Source organism: Monodelphis domestica, chromosome 2 (assembly GCF_027887165.1).
Source record: "Monodelphis domestica isolate mMonDom1 chromosome 2, mMonDom1.pri, whole genome shotgun sequence".
Lineage (NCBI taxonomy): Eukaryota > Metazoa > Chordata > Mammalia > Didelphimorphia > Didelphidae > Monodelphis > Monodelphis domestica.
In genome coordinates, this window is record NC_077228.1 from 455,176,257 (window position 1) to 455,203,587 (window position 27,331).

The 27,331-nt window shown below is 36.2% G+C and overlaps 1 protein-coding gene across 4 annotated transcripts in view; it reads right to left on the minus strand.

Annotated features, from left to right (window-relative positions):
* WDR27 (WD repeat domain 27) overlaps positions 1-27,331 on the minus strand; it is a 309,881-nt gene that overhangs the window by 158,433 nt on the left and 124,117 nt on the right. For 3 of the 4 annotated variants that reach the window (XM_007484921.3, XM_016429020.2, XM_007484920.3), the window contains exon 23: positions 16,891-16,993. The exons of the other annotated variant lie outside the window; for it this stretch is intronic. In XM_007484921.3, the coding sequence (XP_007484983.2) occupies positions 16,891-16,993 (103 nt within the window). The remainder of the gene's footprint in view (positions 1-16,890; positions 16,994-27,331) is intronic. 4 annotated transcript variants of the gene reach the window in all.

Here is a 27,331-nt window from a genome sequence, read left to right on the forward strand (position 1 = left end):
GAGGTGTAACTAGGTGGCATAGGAGATAGAGTGTTGGGTCTGGAGTCAGAAAAACTTCTCTTTTTTAATTCAAATCTGTCCTCAGACAATTATTAGTGATGTGACTCTGGATATGTCACTTAAACTCTAATTGCATTAGTTTTCTCTTCTGTAAAATGTGTTGGAGAAGGAAATGGCAAACCACTTCACTGTCTTTGTCGAGATAAACCCTAATGGGGTCACTAAGAGTTGGATATAACTAAGACAACTGAACAACAAAATATTCACACTACAAAAAATTATTGTATATAAGATGGCATATATGGTAATTCATATATGCAAATGGTAAGAGTCAAATTATTGATCACTCAAAATTATGGAGTTGTCTTTAGAAATGAATCAAAATACTTATAAGTAAAAGTACAATAAAATGAAAACTAGGATCTTTCAGAACATTCTTTTAAATACTCAAAATTCACATATGTATATAATTACCTAGACTTTCCAGCCAAAACCAATTCATTTTTTAAAACAGTATATGAAACTATTTTTATAAGGAAAGTGCTGACTCGGTTGACATGGGAACTTCCTTTGCATCTTCATTCACAGACTAGATAAAATAACATTTTACTCATATATTTCAAGTTCATGTCTCTGCTTTCCACACACTACCTTAGGTTTCATTTGACTGTATGTCTGAGAACTTTGAATGCTTTTTACTTACAGAAAAACTTAAACATAAGGCTAAAATATATATGAGAGAATAAAAGCTAGGGGAGTTTTAGGGAATACATGTTACCTATAGACCATGATTAGTAAAAATTAAAAGGATTTCTCTATGCTTGGGAAGAAAAACTGGAATATAACCCAGAGAGAGCTGTTTCTTAAAGACTGACCTTAGTTTGGAATGGCATATTACAATGTCACATTACTCTTCTGGTTAAGATGACAATATAAAAGATCTTAAAGAAGTTCAATTCTCTCATCAACACCAAGAAAAGATGTAAAAAGGCTGGTACCTGAGACAGTACTTGAACTCAGTTTTCCTAACTCCAAGTTCAGAGCACTCACCAACCAACTTCCTAACTAGATGTTTCTAACAACATCTCATAGACATTAATTCTTAACAAATCCAAAACAGAACTCATTATCCCTTCTCCAAAATAGACCCCTTTTATGACCTTCCCTATATCTATCAAGAGCAATACCATCCTAGATGTCACCCGAGTTTGTGACTTCAGTGTCATCATCAACTTTTCTAATATCTAATATCTAATCAATATCTAATATCAAATATCTAATCAACTCATAAATATCCTCACTTCAACTTTCACAATACCTTTCACATAAGAATCCTGTCTACTTACATAGCAATCACTCAAATCCAAGATGTCATCATCTCTTCTTTAAACTATTGCAATAGTCCCTAACTGATCTTCCTGTTGCAAGTCTCTCCCTCCCCAATGTATTGTCCATCCCAAATCTTCCTACCAATGTGATCTGAGTGATTTTCCTAAAATGTAGGTTTGCTCAAGTCACTTCCCTATTCAATAAACTCCAGTGAGTCTCTTTTAAGTTTTTTGTTCAGTTGTTTTCAGTTATGTTTGATTCTTCAAGTTCTCATTTGGGGTTTTCTTGACAAAGGTCCTAGAGTGGCTTGTCATTTCCTTCTCCAGCTCATTTTGTAGATGAGGAAACTGAGGCAAAAAGGGTTAAATGACTTGTCCAGGGTCACATAGCTATTCATTGTCTGAGACCAGATTTGAACTCAGGAAGAGGAGTCTTCTTAATTCCATCACTCTGTCCACTGAACCACTTATTTTAACTTTTAGGAACAAATATAAATTCCTTTGCTTGGCATTTAAATCTGTATACAAACTGACCCTTTCCTATCTTCATTTACATATCATTCCCCCCACACACCACATGATGCAACCAAACTATCCTTTTTACAGACATAGCATTCCATTTCCTGTTTCTATTTCTTCACACTGGCTTTCCCTCTTGCTTGACATGGTCTCTCTCCTCACCTCCATTTCTTAGATCCTGGGCAGCTACTGGCACCTCCCTCCTTCCATAAAGTAACTTGAGAATAGTTTGCATACATTCTGTATACACTGACATATGTGTATATTGCCTTATCTAGATATAAGCTCTCTGCTACAGTTGGGGCGGGGGGGAGAGGGATGCTTCCTTTTTGTCTTTGTAGGTCCAAAATCCAGCATTGTACCTGGCACAGGGTTGGTTCTTATTCTTTGTTTATTGAAGGATGGATGGATGAGACAATGTGGAGGTAAAACTTGTGAAGTGGCTGGATATGGGGGGAGAAGAGGGTAAGTAAGAACCCAAAAGATGAGTCTAAGGTTGAGAAGATGGGTAATGGTAACACCCTAGGAAAAAAATTGAGACATTTATAAGAGAGATGAGTATAGAGGAGGAAAAGAAGACATACTGAACTCTGTTTTAGACAAGTTGAGTTTGGTATGTTTATTGGACATCCAGTTGGAAATATCCAGTAGGCAGCTAGTGATTCAAGACTGAAGCTCAGAGGAGAGACTAAGGCTGAATATGTAGATATTTAAATAATTGTCATTATAGAACTTTAAGTATTGGTTTAGAACAATACTTTTATTGTTAAATCAATGATTTTTGAAAAGACTCCTTCAAGAAAACAATCATGCCTTATGTATGCTCCATGGACTACTTGACATATGTTTTTACTCAGGATTCCTATGGCGTAAGAGACTGGCAAAGTGAAAGCTTTTTTTTTTTTTTACGCATAATCAGAGCTTACAGTTTTCTAACAGAGTACAAAAGATTGCTTGCCAAAATGTTGAAAAACTAGCCAGTATTTCTGCAAAGAATTTGCTCTATCAGTATACAAAACGTTGTAATTCATTTGCAAATCACATGCTTCCCACTTTGCCTAAGTAGGAAAAAATTGTGAGTTGTTTATTTTCAATAATTCTTGTAACTAGTATTTAGAGACTTAAAAAAAAAAAAAGCTAAAAAGTGCCTGAGAGCTTAATAAATGTTTTTTTTTTCCTCTAGCTATCTATCAACAGTCACTATATCTATCATTTATCTAGGTCCTGAAAATGAAACATTATAAAAGATTAAAGGGAATCATTAGGAAATAAAATGGTTATGGAAGACTTTCTGAAGGCAATGGGTTTTAACTTGGTCAGGAAGGATAATTACAAAGCTAATGGAGAGGAGAGTGGAGACCATTAAAAGCATCAGCTACTCACTGATAGGAATACATTTGCCACCACAAGCCACTATTCTATCTACAAGATTTTAAGTTTGGTACTTTCCATTTTGGATTAAAATCCCTTTTAAATTCCTCCCTTTCTACTGCCCTTGCCCAGTTCAAAATGCCCCCATGATCTTCAAGCTGTACCCCAGCTACTTCATTCAAACAATTAGCTACCTCCTTGTCATAATAATCTTTTCTTTTCATCTGGTCCATATAGTCAACAATCTCAATCATCTCAATTGGCAACCTAGACTCATTTACTCTTATCCCCATTCTTTAGCCAAGTCCAAGCGGACAATCTACAGGGCAATTGGACAGAAAATGGAGACAGATAAGGATTTTGTAAAGACCCATATTGGAGAGCAAATGAAGTTCAAAGATGGAGGTAGTATCACTGCACAAGCCCTGGAAAGACTTACACCCCAAACACCAGTCCTGTTTCCATCTAAGCCTCCCCCCCAAAGCCAAAGTCCAGGGGAGTGACCTGACATTGCAGAAGCTGTAGCCCTTCACTTCTTCAGCTGCCACAATTATTGATAATCCAAAAAAGAAAGTTCTCACTACCAAAGTCTTTGGCATTATAAAATAGTTTAATATAAGCAACAGATATGATTTCATCTATGGAAATAATAATAAAAGTGCACTGCCATCAGCCCTGCCACTGTACCTTGAGAACCACTGGGCCTTTCCATCTGCCCTTCTACAGAAACATCTTCTCCATGCTGTTTCTTATTTTGGAATGTGAGCTGGCTACAAGAAGGAGCAGTTGTCTTATTTGTTTGTAAACCCAGAACTTAGCATATTGCTTTGTGTATATTAAACCCTTAGTTAAGGCATTTTACTAATCCATTTACTAAATCACAATAGAGGAAATTTATAGCTGCTAAATTCTTATTTTGCTTTGATTTTCTCTACCAAAGAGAATAATCTATGGCCTGGAAAGGAGAAAAAAAAGACAAATAGGGAACTGAAAAGCAAGTTAAGAAGGGAAATGGTAAGAGAATGAATACTAAGTCATCTTTCGTGAGTTCAAGTCATCAGATCTGAATAACCTTCATGCCAACATACTGAAAGAACTGGCAGAAAAGATCACAAAATTACCCCAAAGATATTTTTTTCATAAATCTAAATTAGTAAAATCTTCAGACTGAATAAGCTTTATTGAATATGAATAAAGCCGAATAAGCTTTAACTTCTGGCAAACTCTAGAATATACTATTTAAAGGAGAGTTACTGAATGCCTAGAAAAAGTCTGACAACAAAGAACCTCTGCATGGCTACCAAAACAATAATCTATTTTTTATTTGACAGAATTATTAGTCTTAGACAACAAGAGAATACCATATTTCTGATTTGCCTTACTTTAAGTGTAAAAAGAACAGTAAGGTTTATGCTGGACAAAATAAAGCACATGTGTGCATACACACACACAGCACACACACACACACACACACACACACACACACAACTGTCAAATATATATAATAAAGGCAGATATGGTGTCCCTGCAGATGTCACTTCTCATTTTGCTCTTGCCACTGTTTAATTTATAAATCAATCTAGGGTCACCTTAGAAGTAAGGCCTTGTTGCCACTGCCTCTATAAAACTGTTGTGGGCTTAGAGGATGAGGCAGAGTCAAAATTGGGGATTTAATACAAGTTAAAAGGAATTTTTTAATTCCAAGACAGATAGTTGTCTCCTTCACACAACTGTATGGTCCAGCCAAAATAACCTTTGTTCTGTTCTTCATGCAAAAATGTAGATCCATCTTCCATCCAAGTACCTTTGTACTGCCTACTTTCTCATTGCTAGAATGCTACCCCTCCTCACCTCTGTCTCCTGGAATTGTTTATTTCTTTCAAGATTCAGATCAAGCATGAACTTTTGACATGAGGTCTTTCCTGATCTCCAAATCCACTTCCAGTTATTAGTATATTCCCTACCAAAAATTGCTTTGGGTTAATTTTGTATATGTTGTACTAAAATTATATCTATAATACATATATATATTTATATATGTATATATATGTATATGTATATGTGTATATATATTAAAAAAATATATATATATTTATATATAAGTATGCCTTTGCCTTCCCCAGTAGACTCTCTACTACTTAAAGACAGAGACATTGCTTTGTCTCCGGATAGTTAAGTATTTAAATGCTTAAGGTTGTCTTATTTTCAAAACAAATTACTTCTTTTGTATTTGATCTTTTATTTTAACATGTTAGTACAAGTTAAAGCATCACTTTCCAACGTTTTGTAATTCACATCTCTTCCTCCATTCCTCCCCTCTCCCTCCCCAAGATGGCAGGTAATATCATACAAGTTATACATGTACCATCATCCAATACATATTTCCATGTTCATTGTGTTTGCTTAAATGCTGGTTGATTTATCGTGAATATTAAAAGAGTTCTTAGAAGCCACTTAGTATAAAAACTAGGTGATGCAGTGGCTAGAGCACAGACCTAACATCAGGAATACCTAAAGTTCAAATCCAGCCTCATGTAATTACTAGATGTGTAATCCGGTGTGAGTCGTTTAACCTCTGTTTGCCTTGGTTTATTCATCTATAAAATGAACATGTTAGCACCTGTCTCACAAACTTGTTGTGAGGATCCAGTTAAAAAGCACTTCATACAATGCCTGGCACATGGTAGGCACTATATAAATGAACGACTCTCCCCCAATCCGCTTATCTTATAGACAAGGGAATTGAAAAAGCAGAGAGTTTACTACCAAGGTAGTAAAGAGAGTTAGGGAGTGACTCCAGGTCTTCTAATACCAAAGCCAGTGTTCTTTCCAGTATATCACACTGCTGTTCTGTTTCCTATCTGTTAAAATAGAATCGATTTTTATTTTGGGGGGTGATGCTGTGTGGTGCTCAACACTTTCTAACTCTTCCAAAGACTCTCTGGAAGAAATAATAAATAACATACAAATATGAAGCCTCTGAGTAATTAATATGCTTTTGGCCACTTTCATTTCTTTATACTGAATCTCATTTTCTGACATATTTTTCAATATCCTTAAGCCAACACTCAAAACAAAGCCACTTAGCATGAAGGTATATTATATGTTCAGTTAGTCTGGAGGGGTCTCATCAATTTCTTCATGAAATTCTTCTCTTGCTTCATCCTCTCTAACAGATGTTTGCACATAAACTGCAATTATCTTCATGGTGGTCTGTATATGTTCATCATCAACACTGCAAGTCAAAAAGTCCAACCATCCCATGAAATTATATTCATTCTTGCCTTTGGGTATATGATTAAACCAACTCTGCCAATTCCTTTATTTTATTCTGATGAAAAATTAAATACTCTGTTCACACTGAGCTGGAAGTTGTTTACTTCTTCGGGTGTCATTTATAGTAAGGATGTCAATGTGTTTGTGGTTCAGTTTCTACAGCATTGTTATCAACTCACTGATCAGACAAGAAATATCTCACATGTGGTTTATCAACAGGATCATTAATCTTTGTCAACAGTCTAAAAATTGGATGATCTTTAACACTTGCTTTCTTTTCTAGCATTTTCACTGAAGAAGTAGGAGGCTGCTTAGAAGAGAGGGCCAGTTTGTATTTTGATCCATTTCATGGGAAATATGAAGGAGCAAAAAGAGTTTATAATGAATTATCATTTACTTCAAAAAATCAACTGATAAAAAGAAGTCACCCCAATTGGCTAATGAATCAACATTTATCAAGTGCCTACACTGTGCTAGATACTTCCCTGACCTCAAGGAGTTTATGCTTTATTAGAGTAAACAACACATATGAGTAAATGTCAAATATATATAAAAACATGCTAGGTAACTCAGTGGACAAAGCATTGGACTTAGAATTAGGAAGACTTGAATTCAAAACCTATTTCAGACACTTAGTAGCCATGTGACCCTGAGCAAATGTTTGTCACTGAAAAAGGAAATAGCAAACTACTCCATTACCATAGCCAAGTAAATCTCCTTGACAGTATTGGTGTGTAATAATCCAGTGTTACAAAGACAGATACAACTGAACAACTTAACAATGATAAATGAATTTAAAATATAAAATATGGATGAATATATGAAATTAATACAAAATAATTTGGAGAGGACACTAGAAAAGCCTCATATAGCATTTGACTTTTCAAGGAAGTCAGGGTTTCTGAGAGGCAGAGGAAAAGAGAGATTGCATTCCAGTCATGAGATTTAGCCTGTACAAAGGAATAGAGACTGATTTAGCTGACAAACAATATGTAATAAGCCAGAAAACATTTGTTGGAAGAAGGTTTGAAAAGTTGGAAATGGAAAATAAAGAGGTTTTTATTTTATCCTAGGGTTAGTAAGAAGCCCCTGGGGTTTTTAGAGTAGAGGAGATGGTCAAATGTGTGCTTTAGTCTCCTAAAACCCTTTATCTTCTATGTGCAGGGTAGACTGAAAAGGAGTAAATATCTGAGGAAAGGAAATCAATGAGTAGGCTGTTTCCTCTAAGATAGAGATCCTAAACTAGGAACTAGGGGATGGCTTGGTAACTGGAAAGAAGGGGAAGGATGGGAAAGATTCTGTGAAAATGGAATTGATAAGAAATGGGAAATAACTAGATGAGATGGGGATAAGGTGGAATGTGAAGATCAAAAGTAACTAAGGTCAAAGACCTGAAAGATGGTGGTACTCTTAACAGGTAGGTGGTTGTGAATTTTATAAGTCTCCATCTTGGTCTAGCACCCAAAAATTGTGCACACCCACACTACACGGGCATGCGCTAGTCAATGACAAATCAGAAATAACTAACTGCCCACCTGGGCTGTCCTAAGCCAAGCTAGAGCCAACCATTGGATTTGTGAGACACAGGAAGTGAGGGAGGGAACAGCCTCTGGGATTCGCTGACTTCCTGTGGAGAGAGCTGGGGGAGTTGGTGTTAGGAGCTTGGAGAGAGAGGACGCCCGCAGACAGCTTTCCTTCAGATCGGTCACGTGAGTTAAGGACTGATTCTTTCCACCTGGGCCTTTGGGCCTAAAACTCCCTCTGCCTTGGTCAGAGGTTGAGTAGCCCCTTTCCCTTTTCTCTTCTCTCCTTCTCTCCCTCTCCTTTCTCTACTTCCAGTGTGATTAAACCTCCATAAACTCCATTCTGACTTGAGTGTTTCATTTTAGGAATTTCATAAGTAAATTCCTTGGCGGCCATTGTTCAATATTACATAAATCCTATAGCCACATTTTTAGCCATTACAATATTATAACCTCTCCCAGAAGCCTAAAATTTCTACATTTACATGGTACAGTAGATTGGGCTGGAAAACTTATCTTTATGAGTTTAAATCCAGCCCCAGGTACTTTCCAGCTATGTGATCCAGGGCAAGTCACTGAACCTCATTTGCCTCAGTTTCTTATCTGTAAAAGGATCTGGAGGAGGAAATAGCAAACTACTTCAGCATTTTACTTGCCAAGAGAGCCTCTAAATACTGTCATGAAGAATCAGACATGATTGAAAACAACTCAACAACACCACCCTTAATAGAAATGGGGAAGTGTGGGAAAGTGAGAATAAGACAATTAGATTTACATTTAAGGAAAATGATGGTGATGATGGTGTATATGATTACAGCAGTGAGAGATTTGAGGGATCCTCACATGAGACCTTGCCATTATCCATAAACATTCTACTTTGCTAATTAAAAATTGTAATATTCACTTATCTGAATATCATGCCACCTCTCCCTTCAATACTCTAACATTTACACTTACATCCCACCTTTGCCCCCTTCAAGATCTTTACTCTCCTCACATCTGAGTCCTTTACAGTCTGCTCTGACTACACCTTCTTCCTCTCCAACCTCAACCCAATAGTCATCTATTTCAACCCTATATTGTCTTCTGCTCTTTAATTCTCTGCTCCATAATTGCTCTCCTTGTTTCCTCAAAATGTAAAAAGTCCTCAAGAAAAGCTTCTTTCTCATTGGGCAGCTTCTCCTGGAAGAGTGTATAAACACTGACAAGAATTACACATAATAAGAAGGCTTGTGATCTGTTTCTGGGTCATGGAAACATTTAATCAAATAAAAACATCCTGTATTACTTGGGTCAAAAAAACCTTCTGGTGATAAGTCTCTCTTTACTTAAGTTGATTCTTATTCAAATTGTAGACATACTCTATTCCTGGAACATATTCAAAGTTTTGTTTTGTTTTCTGCCTTGGTAAAATCAACTGTTTCCTCTTTTAGGGAAGCCTTCAAGCAAGTTAGGGTCATCTCCATACCATAATTAAATAGGAAGGTAGGACTTTTGTGCCAAGAGAAATATTTAATAAATGTCTTTTAAGTTCCTCAATATATTTTGCATTATAATCTCTAACTAGAAAACCATTTATCCTTACCATCTATATATAGTACCCATCTTTCAAGGCTCAAGTTATAGACCAACTACCAGCTCATTCCATAAAACCATCACAGATCACCCCAATAGTAAGTGATATTACCTATTCTTAAGACCTATTGTATTTTGTTTATTCCACTCAATTTATTCATTGCATTGATCAAGTACATGAGGCAGAACAATTTAGATCTTGACTTGTAGTCAGGAAGCCCTAAATTCAAATCCCACCCTGGATATGTACTACTTATATAATCCTAGGAAAGAGTTTCACTTTTTTTATGTGCCTCGGCCACCTCAACAAGAACTTGCTTCTTGGACTTCTCCTGATCTCTCTGGTATTCATAATGTAGATACTAAATTTTCAGTATGCAAAAATAAAAATCCAGCACTGTCCCTGTCCTTTAGGAGCTTAAAATAGGATTGTGCCAAGAGTAAAAAGGAGTGAGAATCAAGGTAAAAGGGTGGTGAAAAAAGAAGAAATGGAAACAAATTCTAATAAAATTTGAGGAGAGAGCAACTTAAGTTGTGTGCCATTTTACTTCCTCAGTTTGTATGCATGAGTGTCCATTAGATTGTAAATCCTTTGAGGGCAGGAGCTATCCCTTACACAATTTTGTATTTCTTCATTATGCAATAGAATGCCTTAGACAAAGTGTTCTCTTATTAATATTAATAACAATAAGATATAGAATTCATGTATGGTTTTAAGATTTGCAAGGTACTTTACATTATCGTCATGGCAACACTTTGAGGTAAGAGGTATTACTTTCCCCATTTTAGAGATGAGAAAGCTAATGCCAAGAGGTTAAGTAAACAATCCAGTCACATTTAGTTGCATGTTTGAGGCAGGATTTGAATTTTCCCTCTCTAAATTAAGCATCCTACCCACCATGCTGCCTAGATGTCTGGTGGAATGAATATGTAAATTTAGACTGTTTTTTTTTTCCTAAAGTATTTTTCATACTTCTTACAGGCAGACACAGGGCCAAATAATTTTAAAACTTGAAAGAATATCAGAAATCATTTACATCAACCTCCTCATTTTATAAATGCAAAGACCAAGGTCAAAACCTAATAAATCAAAATGTACTTTTTTCAAGTTAAAGGACAAGACTTAATACCTCCATGTAGAGTTCACTGACAAAAGTCACCCTACAATGCTCTTTCCCTTTTTTTTAAGTTTCCCAAATCTTCAATAGATTATCTATCACAATATTAAAGATTGCCTTATATGTTGCCTAGAAATCACTGCTAGCCCTGTCATAATATGCCTTTATTCCAATGAGACTGAGAGCTATTCATGAGACTTTTTCCTTGCCTTCCTTGTATCACTGGTAACAGGAGGTGGTTCATAAATATTTGCTAGATTAAATGAACCTGACATTAAGAGAAAGTATGGCAGCACTGATTAAGCAATTAAAAGGTATCTAAATTCTCATCTCAATTCTGTTTCCATATCTACAAAACAAATACACATTGGGATACCGGAATTATAGGATAAGCATGACTAATGCTACATTAATATGAAAGAAATATTTAAATTACAGACATCCAGAGTGATAATATGCATTTGGCTACCTATCTTCTCTCTACCTATAGGCAGGCACCTGCAGGAAGTCAGTAAACCTACATAATCTAGGGCAGTCCCCTGGCACTGAAATCACCTACAGCAACTTTCAGGTATACTATGTGCAACAGAAACTCAACTGTGAATGTGGGCTGACTGACTTACAGTCCTTTGTTTCTTAGAATCTTTATTTTCAATACTTCATATTTTAAAATTTCTTAAACCTAAATCAATAGAAAATATTTTCATCTCTGAATCATTATATAAAAACTATGATCATATTTTGAGCCCATAATTCTTTTGATTCTATATAAATTTATATGCATCCTTGTGGTCTTTTCCATTAGACTGTAAGCTACTTGAGAGTAAGGATAGTTATATTCTTTGTGTTTGCATCCCTAGAGCCTAGTGCAAGGCTTATTATAGAGTAAGCATTTAATAAAGACGTATTATTTATTTGAGAAATTTAACCTCAATGTGTTTGAACTGTTATGTTTGAAAAACAAATTAACAATGAAAGGAAATCAACTGTTCTTTGGACTTGATATATGAATTTTAAAATTCTTTTCTAAATGCCCCAAAGCCTGAATTTCCTAGTATATTTCTATAATGTGACAACAGAATAGTTAGGTCAATTTTCATGTATAACAGTTTAAGAAAAATTAGTCTCATTACCTTATTTGCAATTCATGGTTAAAAACTACTAGTCAATTTTCTGATGAGCCTCTGAAACTAATGAGGCTGGTTCTCATAAAATGGACACAGTTCATCAATTAAGATGTATTTATTTATAAAGTCCCTTCTTTGTATCTGACACTCTTCTAGGAGCTGGAGTGTACATAAATGAATGAAACAATCTCTTCTCATGATTTTGCCCATTTGAGGTAAAGATAACAACTTTATGTAAAAATATGTAAAGTATAAATAAAAAGTGAATAAATATAAATACAGTGTGTCCCAAAAGTCTTAATACCATGTTAAGCTCTTGTTACTTCAAGCTTTTATAGCTTAAAAATGCACCAAGGTTTTTGAGACACTCTACAAACAAAGCAGTGAAAAATAAGGGATCAGAAGAGGCTTCATGGAGAAGGTAGTGCCTCAGCTGCAACTGAAAGGGAGAAAGGGGATGCTTTGAGGCAGAGACAAGCAGGGAACACATTCCAATAATGGCGAGACAGCCACTGCAAGAGCCCTGGGACAGGAGATGGTAGTATTATTGAGTGTAACAGAGGGAATGCCAAATTGGCTGAACTGCATGGTACGTGTATGGGAATGGGAGGGAGCAATGTCCAGTGATGCTGGCAGGAAAGTTTGGGGCCACGGTGGAAAAGGTTTTAAAAGCTAAAGAGAGGAGATTTTGTTTTGCTTTGTTTTTTGTTTTTCCTAGAATCAATAGGAAAACCACTGAAGTTGGCAAAGCAGGGGAATGGCATGTTCAGATCTTCCCTTAAAGAAAATCATGTGGTGAATAGGGTGTAGGACAAAATGAAGGAGGAAAAACTGAAGGCAGGGAGACAAATGAGGAGACTGCTAAAATCCTCTAGGCAGAAGGTGCTGAAGCCTGAAACTAAGGTGGTAGCTATGTGAGTCTGCTGTTGTTGTTCATCCTTTATTTTTGAAGAGGACTGGTGACATCATGGGATGATGGCTTGACTTGTGCCAGAATTATATTTAAGTGAGAGACTTTCACAAAGTCATCAGCCTCACTTTCTCCTTCAGAGTCATCCAACTCCAAGGGCAAGAAAAAATTCAGGATGACAGATAATGGCTCAGGATGCAATGGATGCCTTTGGTGTCCTTGATGTCTGACAAAGTTCTAAGTCCTCTAGAGTGCCTGCTTCAGTCACCTTCATGGTCAATGGAACCAATTTTCATCCCACTCATTCTGCCTGGGGAAGTCTTTACATACTCGAGGAAAACATCCCCCTAAATAACTGATGGGTTTGAGGTCTGTACCCTTAACGTGGTTTTATCAGAGTGTGGTTGTTGTGCATTCTACCTTCTCAGAACCACAGGTGAGAGTTGGATCAAACAGCAAAGGAGAATGAGCAGCCCTGAAAAGGGCTATGTGAGTGGAGAAAAGAGAGCAGATGCCAGAGATATAAAGGTAGAAACAGTGACATGTGGTCCTTCAGTATGCCTGTATTTGAATCCTTTCCAGTTTGCTGGTACTTTCAAGGGTTTCATAGAATCTCAGAGCTTGAATGGATTTCAGATGCCATCTAGTTCAGCCTTTAACTGAGCAAGATCTCTTCTATGGTCCAAGGGGTCAGATGGTGTGCACATAAAAGACTTCCAGCAAAAGGAAATTTTTGGACTATTCCAAACTTCTCCATCTGCTCCCATCCCCTCCTTTTGTGTGTTATCTTCTCCTATTAAATTGTGAGCTCCTTGAGAGCAGGACTGTCTTTTAAAAATTTGTATCCCCATCATTTAAGACAGTGCATGGCATATACTGTGAATTTAATAATTTTTTGTTTATTGATTTTGATTGATTAACTATTTTCAGGGCAGTCAATATTGCCCTTTTGAATTGCTCTAATTGTTAGAAATTTTGAATAAATTTTGCTTCTTTCTAGCTTCTACCTATTGCTGGTACTCTTTTATTCTGGGACCAAACAGAACAAGTTTTTGTTTTTTGTTTTATTGATACAAATTAAGGAGAGAGACAGACAGATAGAGATATAGAAAGAGTGAAGAAGAAAATCACTACCACACAATGGTACAGTACAGTATCATATAGGTTTTCTGTAGAAAATTTTTGTGCAAACATATATAATGCATTTTTAAATGCATATCACTAATTGACAGTTATTTTGGTTATATTATAAATTTATAAAGAAAATATCTATACTATAAAGTATAGCAAAAAGGGTGCACAGGTAATTAAAATGGATTTTAATAAGAACTTGGCTCTCAGTTTGAAAGGCCTTTAATAGATATAGCTGCTACTTAGAAATTAGTTATTGAAAATCTTAGTAACAGTTGATTGTAAAAATAATAAGAGTAATAATGACTATCATTATATTATTGTCACTGGAATAATATGGTGCTGCAAGGTATACATAGCCCTTAACCCATAACGACCTCCTAACTCATTTTTATCCCCAGCTCTCAATAACACATAATGACCCAGACAATTAGGTGCTGACAATCTAATCATGAAGTTATGTTGTATAAACAAGTGACTATGATACAAGGTGGAGAGTCAGCAATAGGGATAAGGGGGAAATCCAGATAATATATAATAAGAGTATTTGAGGAAGGAGAGAACACTTCTAGTTCCACAGTTCAGGAAAGACTTCTGGGATGAGGCAGAAGCTGAAATGGTTCTTATAAGAGGATTTTGGCAGGCAGGTAGGTGAAAGAACTGCATTCAAGGCCAGGAGAAGGCTTCAGGAATGAATGGAGGCAGGGTACTTTAGGGCACAATTAGAGAACAGCTAATAATCCAACTTGGGTCGGAAATAAGTCTAAGTTGTGTAATATAATGGCAGTTACTGCCAAGTCACTCCCCTGTGACATGAGGAGGCAGTATAACTGGCCATAATTAAGGATGAAGAAGGACCTAATGGATCTGGTAGATTTAATTAGGCTAGCCAACCCCGTGCTTTAGGTAGTCTGAATGGTTCAAAAATAAGAAAACTCTGGTCTTGATACATCTTTGTATCTTTTCCCCAATTTAATGACCCACAGAAAAAAAATGCTGTGGAAAAGGGCACATCAATGGGTATCCATCCATATCTGGGTTTTGTTTTGATAGTTAATATCATTTCTGAGTCTATTATAAAAAAGTTTTTCAGAATCAAATTCTCCTATAGTTCTGATATGATGCTAATTCTAGGACTCCCCCCCCTTCACCCTAAGGGCATGTTCAAACATAAAACAGCAGTTGGAAAGGAAAGACCAAGGCTCTAGTGAGAGATGGAGACTAGCTATATAGATTTATGAGTCATCTACAAAGAGATCATAGGATAAGTTATGGTTACAGCCATACTAGACAAGACAGAGAAAATACAGAGAACTAGAAAAGAAGCAATGGCAGAGCCTGGTGGGGCATCTACACTTGAGAGGTGAGTAGAGGAAAATATACCTGCCAAGGAGTCAGAGGAGTGTTCAGATAATCAATCAGCCAATCAACATTTATTAAGCACCTACTATGTGTCAGCCACTGTGCTAAGAGCTGGGGATAAAAAAGAGTCAAAAGAAAGTCCTTGCCCTCAAAGAGTTTACAATCTAATAAGAAAAATAACATTAAAAATATATAGGAAATAACACAGAGGGAAGACACTGGAGTTAAGAATGGCTGGGTGAAAGTGAAATTTTCATTGAGATTTAAAGGAGGTCAGCAGTTGAAGCAGAGGAGGGAGAGTATTGTAGGCATGGGGGATGGCCAGAAAGAAGACCCAGAGCTGAGAGATGAAGTGTCTTGTTCATGAATCAGCCAGGACACCAATGTGACTGTCCTGTAGAGTACATGGCCAGGAAAAGAGGTATAGACCACTGGAAAGGTAGGAGGGTGCTAGGTCATGAAGGGCTTTGGATGTCAAAGAGGATTTTCTATTTGATCCTGAAGGCAATAGGGAGTCAGTGACATTTATTGCATAGAAAGATAGCATAATGGAGCCTGCACTTTGGCAAAATCACTTTAGTGCTGAATGGAAGATAGATTACAGTAGGGAGAGACTGGAGGCAGGCAAACTCACCAACAGGCTATTGCACTAGTCCATTGTCGAGGAAATTAGGGCTCTCAAGAGAAGAGAAGATGAAAGATGTTGCAAAGATAAATTAGTCAGAGCTTGGCTATAGCTTGGATATAGGATGACATTAAGAGGAGAAAAAGGAAAAAAGGAAAAGCAGCAAAAACCCAGGGGAAAGAGAGTCAAAAAACAAAGAAAAATGAAATGTCAAATGCAAAAAGCTCAAAGAGGATGAAGACTGAGGAAATGATTGAAAATAGAGGCCACTTTTCATGATCTTCGAGAGAACACTTAAAATAGAATGACTAGGACAGAAGTCCGACTGCAGCTCCCCAAGGAGTGGATGGATGATGAGGAAACAGGGAGAAGCACCCATGCAAGTAGCTCACCTACCTAGAAGTTCATAGTAGTAGTAAAAAGGAGGAAAGATAAAATGACAGTCCAGTAAAGTAACTGTCATTGAAAGCTGGGTTAGTTGTTGTTGTTCTTAGCACAGGACAGAGATCACTATGTTTTTAGGTAAAAGGGAAGGACCCAGGAAAAAGGAACAAGGACCCCAGAGTAAATGGAATTTGTCTAACTTGTATTATACTACACTGAAATATAAAATATGTAATTTTCTGAACTGATATTAAAATACTCTAATACTTACGTGTCTGGCATAGAAGGCTAGCCTCAGTCAAGGAATTGGGCTCTAATCCCACCTCTGGATCACACTGGAAATGTCATCTTTACCAAGACTCAATCTCTCAATGTGTTGAAGAGACACACTGAAATTAGCATAAGCAGTTGACCAGCTCCCTCACTTAGAGTTTCCCACATCAAAAAAAAAAATCATAGATTCAGTTTAAAAAGAAAAAAACCTACATATTTATAAAAGAACCATATATTCATCATCAATATTCAGATTGGAAAACTCTTTTGCCCAATTCCTACTCTACATCTTTACACTTAGATCTCAAATAATACTTTATCCATCTAAAGATTTCAACCTTTAAATAACATTTCACTTTGACACATACGTATTTGTCCTCTGAGCCACAGGCTATGTATCGCCCACAAGGACTCATAGCAATTCCACAGGGATGGCATCGGTTAAGATGTCCTTCAAAACGGCGTTCACATCTATAAAGAGGAAAATGAAACACTGAAAAAATATACTTTCAATAAAGTTTTGATAAAGAAAGAAACTAAAAAGCTGCTTTCCATTTCCCAGAAAGAAGTTTTTGATAGTATGGATGGTTAGGTATATGTTATTCTAAAGATTAAAAAAAAAAAGCTAGAAAGTTTTCTGGCAGCTATGTGTCACAGTGGATAAAGTGCTGGGTCTGGAGTCAGAAAGACTTAAATTTCTGACTTTTAACCTGGCGTCAGACACTTACAAACTGTGTGACCATAAGCAAGTCACTTAACTCTGTTTGCCTCAGTTTCCTCATCTCTAAAATGAAGAAGAAAATGGCAAACCTCTCAAAGTATCTTTGCCAGGAAAACCCCAAATAGAGTCATGAAGAGTTGGGCACAATTGTAACAAATGAACAACAACAACAAATAGCCTTTCTATCTTGAATAATCTAGGCAAGTGATTCATAGGCCTTTGTGAAATAAAATATGCAATATTATTAGTTTCATTTCACAATTCCATTCACAGAAGTGCTAAATACAATTTATTTATTTAAAACATTTCATCAAATTAGTGAAATCAAATTAACTTTGATCTGGAAGCTACTGAACATTATTGGGATAATTGGAAATACCAAAAAAGAAATCTTTTCAAAATCAGATTGAGAATCATTCATTTAGGCACAACTTTGGGGGATACTGAAATGGTTATAATGACCTGTTGGGATCCTTTTCAATCAATGAATCAATCAGTTACTTTCTGAAAGATTACTGGGTAGTTAATACACTGCTGAATATAGTATCATAAGGATATTTAAAAAGAATTAATTACTTTTGAAATTTAATATTTTGATTACTAATTAATAATAAAGACATGAACTTTGCCCCCAAGTTTCATTGGCTTGTGTTTAAACGTGACAATTTAACCAAGCTGACTTATTTACCACCTACACAGCTAAATTGCATGGTAGATAGAATGCTGGACCTCGAGTCAGAAATATTTGTTCAAATGATGCCTCTCATACTCACTGACCTTGGGCAAGATATTTAACCACTTTCTGCCTCAGTTTTCTCATCTTCAAAATGGGGATAATAATTGCACCTAAATCCCAATCTTGTTGTTTATGATTAAGTCAATTATACATATAGCCTTCTGCAAACTTTAAAGTGCTAAATAAATGTTAACTATCATTATTATAGTGATGATGATGATGACGATGATGGTGATGATGATGATGTGACTAAAGGGAAGTGAAAGGAATAAGAATTGAATTGCTTTCTATGTACCAGGCATTGTGCTATGAACTTTATAAATATCTCACTTGAGCCTCACAACTATCCTATGAAATAGATGCCAGAACTACAATTAGTGTAGAGGAATTTTAAAATATTAATTCATGTTCTTTAAAGGAAACAAATTTTCAATAGATTATAAATATTGAGTAAGTCATTTAGTGTCAGGCATTTAGATGCCTAATCATCTTATTTAAGAAAGTTTTTTAAAGGAAATTACACACTAAAAACAGAGGAATCATCTTATAATTCTTTTGTACCCAATTTCCACTCATTGAATTCTGCTAAAATCCTTCCATCGTAAAGCAGTATTAAAGCTCCCCAGGAATATTATAGCCAAATCCAGAGCACTCAGATCAAAGAAAAATATTTTCTGCTGCAAGAAATCAGAGAGATTTCAAGTACTAAGAAGCCACAGCCAATATAACATACATGGGCATCCATATAGCACCCACTACATACTAGGCACTATGCCGAACGCATTACAAATATTAATTCATTTGATTTTCATGACAGCCCTGTGAGATAGATAGTGACATTCCAGAAAGTAAAGGATATGAGTTTAAAGCTAGTAAAATTAAGCAGAATGCAAAGGGGGTGGGGGAAGTATCCTGGGGAAAAAAAAGACCAGAGATGGAGAGGATCTTTGAATTTCAAATATAGGAATGATGAACAAGGTAAATATGAATGAACAATGCTAAAGGACTCAACAAGGATAAACTATTTTAATTCAAATATGGGGAGGTTCATGTGTTCCCTCTGAACCTCATAATTATCAGGGTCCCCAGAAGGAGTCCAATTAGATCAGACCTGGGAATGATTCAACTGTGTCTTGATGGTCTTGAAGAGAGGGAAAGAGGAATACAATGGAGTGGAGATGCCAAGGAAAATGAAAGGAGGGTAAGGGGAAAGTGGGCCTCTATACAAAAAGGATGGAGGTTTTTAGGAGGAATAAGTGATAATTGAACCTCACTCTGATCTAAACTGGTCAAAGGGAGCAAAAATATAAGCATACATAGAATGGGGTAAAGAAATACATTTAAATGAATAGGGAAGTTTTCACCCCCAAATCAAATGCTTGGATGACATTTTCTAGGTGTTTTCATGTCTCTGTAGGGAATAGTTTGTGATTCCAATGCAGGTGTCTTCATTCATGTTCATTACTGTGCTTTAGTAGTTATCACTACATTGAGGAAAAAGTGAAACCCCCATACTGCACATTCTCACAGGAAAAAAAATCTTTTTAAAGGCTAGAATAATGATGACAAATGAGCAGGGTGATTGATCATTGTGGAGTGGGGGCAATAATATTCCAACATTCCAGAAGCTTCTGAATTTAAACTAAGGTCCCTTGGGATTTGGACAGACATAGGAATAGATAGTTGCCATTGAGAAGCATGTGACCAGCTAGTCTGGCCCTTGGATTTCAGACCAACAGGTGGCCTGAGGGCCACTTTGAATGTAGAAATTGTATAGGGACTACAGTTTTGTAAATGTGGACATTTTTATTCTTACTTTCCTCTTTCATTTGAATTATGTTTAGGTCTTTAGAACTGGGCAGATATTATTTTGCCCATTGAATTTTATTATTGGTTTGACCATCTTCCATGGAGGGAGAATTAGAGTAAGGATAGGTTAAGTGAAGGGTTACTCCTAAGCAAAACAAATTTGAGGACGTAAAAAAAATAGTTATTTCTCTCTTTGAGATGACAAGGAAAAGGAATCTGAGGGAATGCCCATAAATTGGAACATGGATAAACAAGTTATGGAATATAAATATGAAGGAATATTATTGTAATGAACTCTTATCAGCATAATGATTCATTAGGATTCCAGAGGACTAATAAGGAAATATGCTACCCACCTCCTGATAAAAGGTAAGGAACTTAAAATGAAGAATGGGACAAAAAAATTGTATATGGTCAATGTGGAAATATGTTTTGATTAACTATCCATGTTTGCATTGGGTTTTTTCTTGTGTTCTTATTTGGGGAAAGAGGATTAGGGTGGAAGGATAAGAAGATAGACATTGGCTTATTAAAACAAATTAAAATATTTTAAAATAATGAAGCAAGTTATGCCAGAACGGAAAGTCAGTTCCCCCTACCCTCTTTCCCAAGAGACAAGTCAGTTTTGAATGGACTGGAAACAGCCCTATTCATAGAAGAAAGTTACCCTTTCAATATAATCATTATGACTCACTGAATTTTTCTAAGCTGAAGCCAAATGAGGAAAGGGTGATGTATTTTATTATGCCCCTCCATTCCAAATAGCTGGTAGATAACTAAATGTCAACAGTTAATTGTTAAATTTCCAAGAATAATCAAGCAGGCAGGTTCCTAATGGATTCTCCAGATTTGGACCAGAGGCTCTAAAAATATTCCACTTTCTGCAGTACTTCTTATCTGATCTCTACATCAAAATACACTTGTTATTAACGTGGTATACCTAGAACAAGAGCCAAACAAAACGAACCAAATATACCATGGAATATTATCTAAAGTATTGCAACCAAAAATTATAATCTTCCCAACACAATATGCACCTACAACTACATCATTTATCCATCCAAAACACACCCTTCCACAAGAATTATACATTTAACCCCTGGTACTATTCTCTCTCTTCACAGCCTTTTATTAACGACCAAGCCAAGTGCTGCTTCTTCAGTAAGTTCCAAGTCATATGGATTATATTTTCCAACAGATCAAAATAGACAATAGCCTCAAATTGACTTGTGACAGTCTCTAGGGAAGTGACTTCAAGTGAATATCAATCAAATCAATCAATCAAAAATATTGTTTACTAATTATCATCATCCTTCCCAACACTCTAAGAAACTGGATAACCATTTTCTAGGACACATCACTATCACGAAAAAAAGGCCATCAACTCAATGATCTACAAAATTAGAGCTCCCTCACATTCCTGAAATTCATCTTCTCTCTTACTGGTTCCTTGTCTACCTTTGAATATTTGTCGATGCCATATATCTATACCCACATAACAAACTAGTGAGAAACAGAGTTGTTTGAACTACCAGCATTGGGGAGCAGGTTATCAATTACCATGTGAATAATAACAGACATAGTTATGGACCAACAAATAGAACCAGTTGCCCTATGTTTCCTAGTTAGTCAAGATTTACTACTGCTATTGAAATAACCCCCCAACTCTACACATTAGAAAAGGCCTACAAGACCAAATGGATCCCTGGTAAATTATTGCTTATAGACTCCCACTCCTAGCCAGAATCAATGAAATAGATAACAAGAACAATGACCAAAAAGACTGGAGAAATCTTTCCCATCCCTGTCTTGGTTGAGCACACAAAGATTCTATAACATTAAACTCAGATTCAGAGATACCTGAGCACAGGAAAGTAAAGCTACTTCCCTCTAAAGCCAGAGTAGATACTCCCTAATGGTACTTCTTAATCACCAGCAGTCTCAGAACTATTCCTCTTGAAAAGCGATAGTTCATAGCAACCCTTGGGCATCTAATCTCAGCATTCAAGAGATGATTCTGTCTTGGTTTTTTTTTTTTTTACCTCAGTCTAACCTCTGCCTCAATATCCTCAAACAATAATGGCAGAAATTTATTTACTTGTATATTAACTGCTTTTGGTATCCCAAGAGTTCCATGAAATAGGTATGATAGGTATCATTATCAACATTTTACAAATGAGAAAACAGAGGCTCTAAGATAAATACCCAGTCACAGAGCTAGGACAAAAGTAGGTCTCAAGCCCAGGTCTTCTTAACCTTGCATCTAGCAATATACCCATTATGCCAGCTACTTCTACAAAGTTTCTATGATATCAGTCAAATGTACTAAATACACCTAGACTTCATCTTTTCATCAGCATTGATTATTACCTTCAAATTCCCCCCAACTTTACCATGTTTATAAAAACCAAACACAAGAACTAAAAAAAATTTAATAGCTCCTAGTTATCCATTCAGTATAGATATAAAATAGCCATAGAGGCAATTTGGAACTATGCCCAAAGGGCTTTAAATGACTGACTTCCCTTTGATCATGTCATGCCACTGCTGGGTTTGTACCCCAAATAGATAATAAGGAAAAATACACGTACAAAAATATTCATAGCTGAGCTCTTTGTAGTGGCAAAAAATTGGAAAATGAGAGGATGCCCTTCAATTGGGGAATGGCTGAACAAATTGTGGTATCTGTTGGTGATGGAATACTATTGTGCTCAAAGGAACTAGGGGAGCTCCAGGAATTGATGCAGAATGAAAGGAGCAAAACCAGGAGAACAATGTACACAGAGACGGATACACTACGGCACAATCAAATGTAATGGACTTCTCTACTAGCACCAATGACATGATCCAGGACAATTCTGAGGAAATTATGAGAAAGAATGCTATTCCTACCCAGAGAAATAACTGTGGAAGTAGAAACGTGGAAGAAAAACAACTACTTGATCACATGATTTGATAGGGATATGATTGGGGATATAAACTCTAAATGATCATCCTAGTACAAATATTAATAATATGGAAATAGGTCTTGATCAATGATTCATGTAAAACCCAGTTGAATTGCTCATTGACTATGGGAGGGAAGAGGAAGGAGTGGTGGGAAAGAATATGAACCATGTAACCATGGAAAAATATTCTAAATTAATTAATTAAATAATTTTTAAAGCCTCACACAAAAAATAGCCCTATATGACTCAATAATTTCAGTGGGAATACTCAAATTATAGTACAGTATGAGAAATGATGAAATGTTGCTTTTAAAGATTACCAGTCATCAATAAGTCTAAATTATGTTCAGTATATTTTAAGATTATGTAATATGTTTAGCAAGATTTGCATTAAAATAATGAAAATAAAAATTATTTTAGTGTAAACTTTGTCTTAAACTAAAGCTAATCCAAAATATACTAGATTTGACCTTCAAGCCAAATACCACAAATCAAATCTCTTTAGTTCATTTTTTACTCCCCCAAAGTCCTCTCTGAAAAACCTCAACATGTAGGTAAATATACCTTATGATACATATTGGTTGTATGCACTGGAAAACTGCCTTAATTTGTTATTTCAATGAATAAATTGCTATAAATTGAACAGAAGGTACAGATCTGCATTGGTAAAGGGAGTTTCCTTATCAAGCGGTTTCCTCAACCAATAAAATCATAGAAAAAGTCCTCATCTCTGCCCCTATAGTTCTTGTCTACATTTGAATATAGGAAGATCAGGCAATGACTCATGGACAAAATGGCATCTGAACTGATCTTTGAAGAAAGCTAGAGATTCTAGGAGGTAAAGGTGAGATGGTAGTACAGTCAAGGGATAACAGCCACCATGGACAAAGGCACAGAGATGGAAGGTGGAAACTCATGTGTGGGTAAATGCAAAAAGGACAATTTGGTAGGAATAAAGAATACATGAAGGGAAGCAATTTGTAATGTGTCTGAAAAGGAAGGTTGAAGACAAATTGAGGACTTCAAATACATAATATTTGTCTTAAGGGGCAAGCAAGAGGAATTAGGGGTTTTAATGCAAGGGGGGAAATTTGACTTCATGAGAATCACTGAAAATTGGTGATATGAAACCTACAATTGTATAAGGATCCTTAGTCAAAAGGAGCAGAAAGGGGTGGAATGGGATAGCATTTCATATTAAGAATATTCAGATGAGAAAACTGAGACTCTATAAAAGGATTTATGATATATAGTTTCTTTGGAAATTTAATTAGAATGGAAGAAAATTGATTTCTTCACTGCAAAAGTGATTTCTGTCCACCTGAAAAGAAAAAGGAAAGACGTGGAGAGTATGAGAAACAGGTTAATAATTTGGCTCTGAAGTATAATTTAGCAGTGAATTGGGCTCGAGTCTGGAAGACCTGAGTTCAAGTATAGCCTCAGACACTTATGAGCTTTATGACCCTGGCAAGTCACTTAATCTTTATTTGCCTCAGTGGGTGGAGTCAAGATGGCAGCTTAGAAGAAGCAGAAGTTCAAACCTCTGAAAACCCTTCCTTGCGGATCACAAACTGACTGCTCCCAGGAGACTGAAAATCAAACCTAACAATAAGACAGAGCAAAGGAACCCTCCTGCTGGACTCAATTCAAAAGGTATGCTCCGCCAAAAGCCAGAATCTGAGAATACTCGGGTTTAAGGGGAAGGCAGAAGGAAGGTCCTAGGACCCCTCCCTCCCCCCCACACCTGGAGCCCTGAGCCCCCAGTGGCAGCAGGGAACTTTGGGCAGGCAAAGGTGCTGGTCTAGAGGGTGTACCTTGTGGGCAGGGCTGTGCCAGGCTCAGAGCATCCAACACAGGTGGCAGGGAATCAGCCGGAGAGAGATCAAAGAGCTGGCAGCCTGGTCGGCTGGGTCCTTCCATTTGGCTTCAGCCTTACCAGAAGTTTTTGCCTCATTGGTAACTCTAAAAAACTGTTGTTATCACCTGGGTAGCTAGAAAAATTACACTTAGGGGGAACAGTGACAAACTGTATAGGATGAAAGGACAAGACATAAATAGGTATATAGATATATGCATGCAAAAATACATACACATGAGTATGCATATATATACATATATATAACTAGAGCTTAAAAATAGATTAATATTAAAAGAAATGGGAAAAGAAACAAATGGGGGAAAATTTATATGCCATAAAGAAGCTCATGGTGGGAGGGGGGAGAACATCAATACACTGGAAGGGTAAAGAGGTCAGAGACAGGAAATACTCAACTTTTATGTGCTTTGAAAGTGACTCAAAGAGGGAAAAACAATCCAATCCATTGAGGGCAGAGAATAGATTTGCACCCTATAGGGGAGTAGAAGGGTAACAAACAGTCTGGTGGGGAGGGAAGCAGTACAAGAGAGGGAGGGAGTGGGGGGTTAATTTTAGAAGGACTATAGGGAAAATAAGGCGGGGGATAAGAAGGGAGGGGGTAGAAAGGGAAGTAAAATAAGGGTGGGAGCAAGGGGGACTGTTTAAAAGCAAACATTGGTGTAGAAGGAAATAGTGAAAGAAGAAAAGGCAGGAAAAGGAGCAGAAATCAAAATGCTGGGAAATACACAGCTAGTAATCATAACTCTGAATGTGAATGGAATGAACTCACCCATAAAATGCAAGCGAATAGCAGAGTGGATTAGAGTCCAAAACCCTACCATATGCTGTCTACAAGAAACACGTATGAGAAAGGTAGATACACATAGGGTGAAAGTAAGAGGGTGGAGCCAAATCTATTGGGCATCAAGTGACAAAAAGAAGGCAGGAGTCGCAATCATGATATCTGACAAAGCCAAAGTAAAAATAAATCTAGTTAAAAGAGATAGGGAAGGTAATTACATCCTGATAAAAGGCAGTATAGACAGTGAGGAAATATCTGTACTCAACATGTATGCACCAAATGGCATGGCATCCAAATTTCTAAAGGAGAAACTAGAGGAGCTCAAGGATGAAATAGATAGAAAAACTATACTAGTGGGAGACCTGAACCTTCCTCTATCCAAACTAGATAAATCAAACCAAAAAATAAATAAGAAAGAGGTAAGAGAAGTGAATGAAAGCTTAGAAAAATTAGAGTTAGTAGACATGTGGAGAAAAATAAATAGGGACAAAAAGGAATATACCTTCTTTTCAGCAGCACATGGTACATTCACAAAAACTGACCATGTATTAGGGCATAAAAACATTGCAAACAAGTGCAAAAGAGCAGAAATAATAAATGCAACCTTCGCAGACCACAATGCAATGAAAATAACAATTAGTAAGGGTACGTGGAGAGGTAAATCAAATATTAATTAGAAATTAAATAATATGATTCTCCAAAACCAGTTAGTTAAAGAACAAATCGTAGAAACAATTAATAACTTCATTGAAGAAAATGACAATGATGAGACATCCTTTCAAAACCTATGGGATGCAGCCAAAGCAGTACTCAGGGGGAAATTTATATCCTTGAGTTCATATATTAACAAATTAAGAAGGGCAGAGGTCAATGAATTAGGCATGCAAATTAAAAAACTAGAAAGCGAACAAATTAAAAATCTTCTGATGAAGACTAAGTTAGAGATCCTAAAAATCAAAGGAGAAATTAATAAAATTGAAAGTCAAAGAACTATTGATTTAATAAATAAGACTAGAAGCTGGTACTTTGAAAAAAACAAGTAAAATAGACAAAGTACTAGTCAGTCTAATTAAAAAAAGGAAAGAAAAAAACCAAATTGACAGTATCCAAGATTATTTGCCTCAGTGTTCTAAACTGTAAAATGGTGTTAATAATATCCTCTAACTCTCAGAGTTGTTGTGAGAATCAAATAAGATAATTGTAAAGTACTTAACATAGGACCTGGCACATAATAAGTGATATATAAATGTTAGTTATCATTATTATTGCTATTATTATTATTGTACATATAGAGACTTTTCCTCTTTACTTAGTCTCTTCTGGGTATCATCCTGGAGATTATATACCTAGGTCAAAGAACACACATTAGTCAGTAACTTTTTTTGTATAATTACAAATTACTTTCCAGAATGGGTGAACTAATTCACAGATCTATCAGCAATGCATCCATGTGCCTGTTTTCCTATAGGTCCTCCAATATTTATCATTTCCAATTTTTGTCATCTTTGTCACTCTGATAAGTTTGAAGTAGAATCTCAAGATGGTTTTAATTTGTATTTCTTTAACTAATAGCAATATGGAGCATTTTTATATGGCTATGAATATTCTGGAAAGGCAAACTAAAACTAGTTTAAGAAGAACTTCAAATGCTAAATAAAAGAGGTGCCCAAGGCAACAAAGAAAAGGAGTCAGAGGTCCTTACATAAAGTGGAAAATTTGACCTCACATGCATATATAACAAACGCATATTTGTTGGAAGAAATTTATTTTTCTTTGCTTTTTATTTCAATGGGGCAAGGGTGTTAGAAAAACAAAATACAGTTGCAATATTTTTATAAATAAAGAAGTGATTGATACTACAGATGTGGATTATTATGTTCACTCTCAGATAAGGCCACTGTATTATTAATTTTACTTAACTGTTTTGCCTTGTTACTA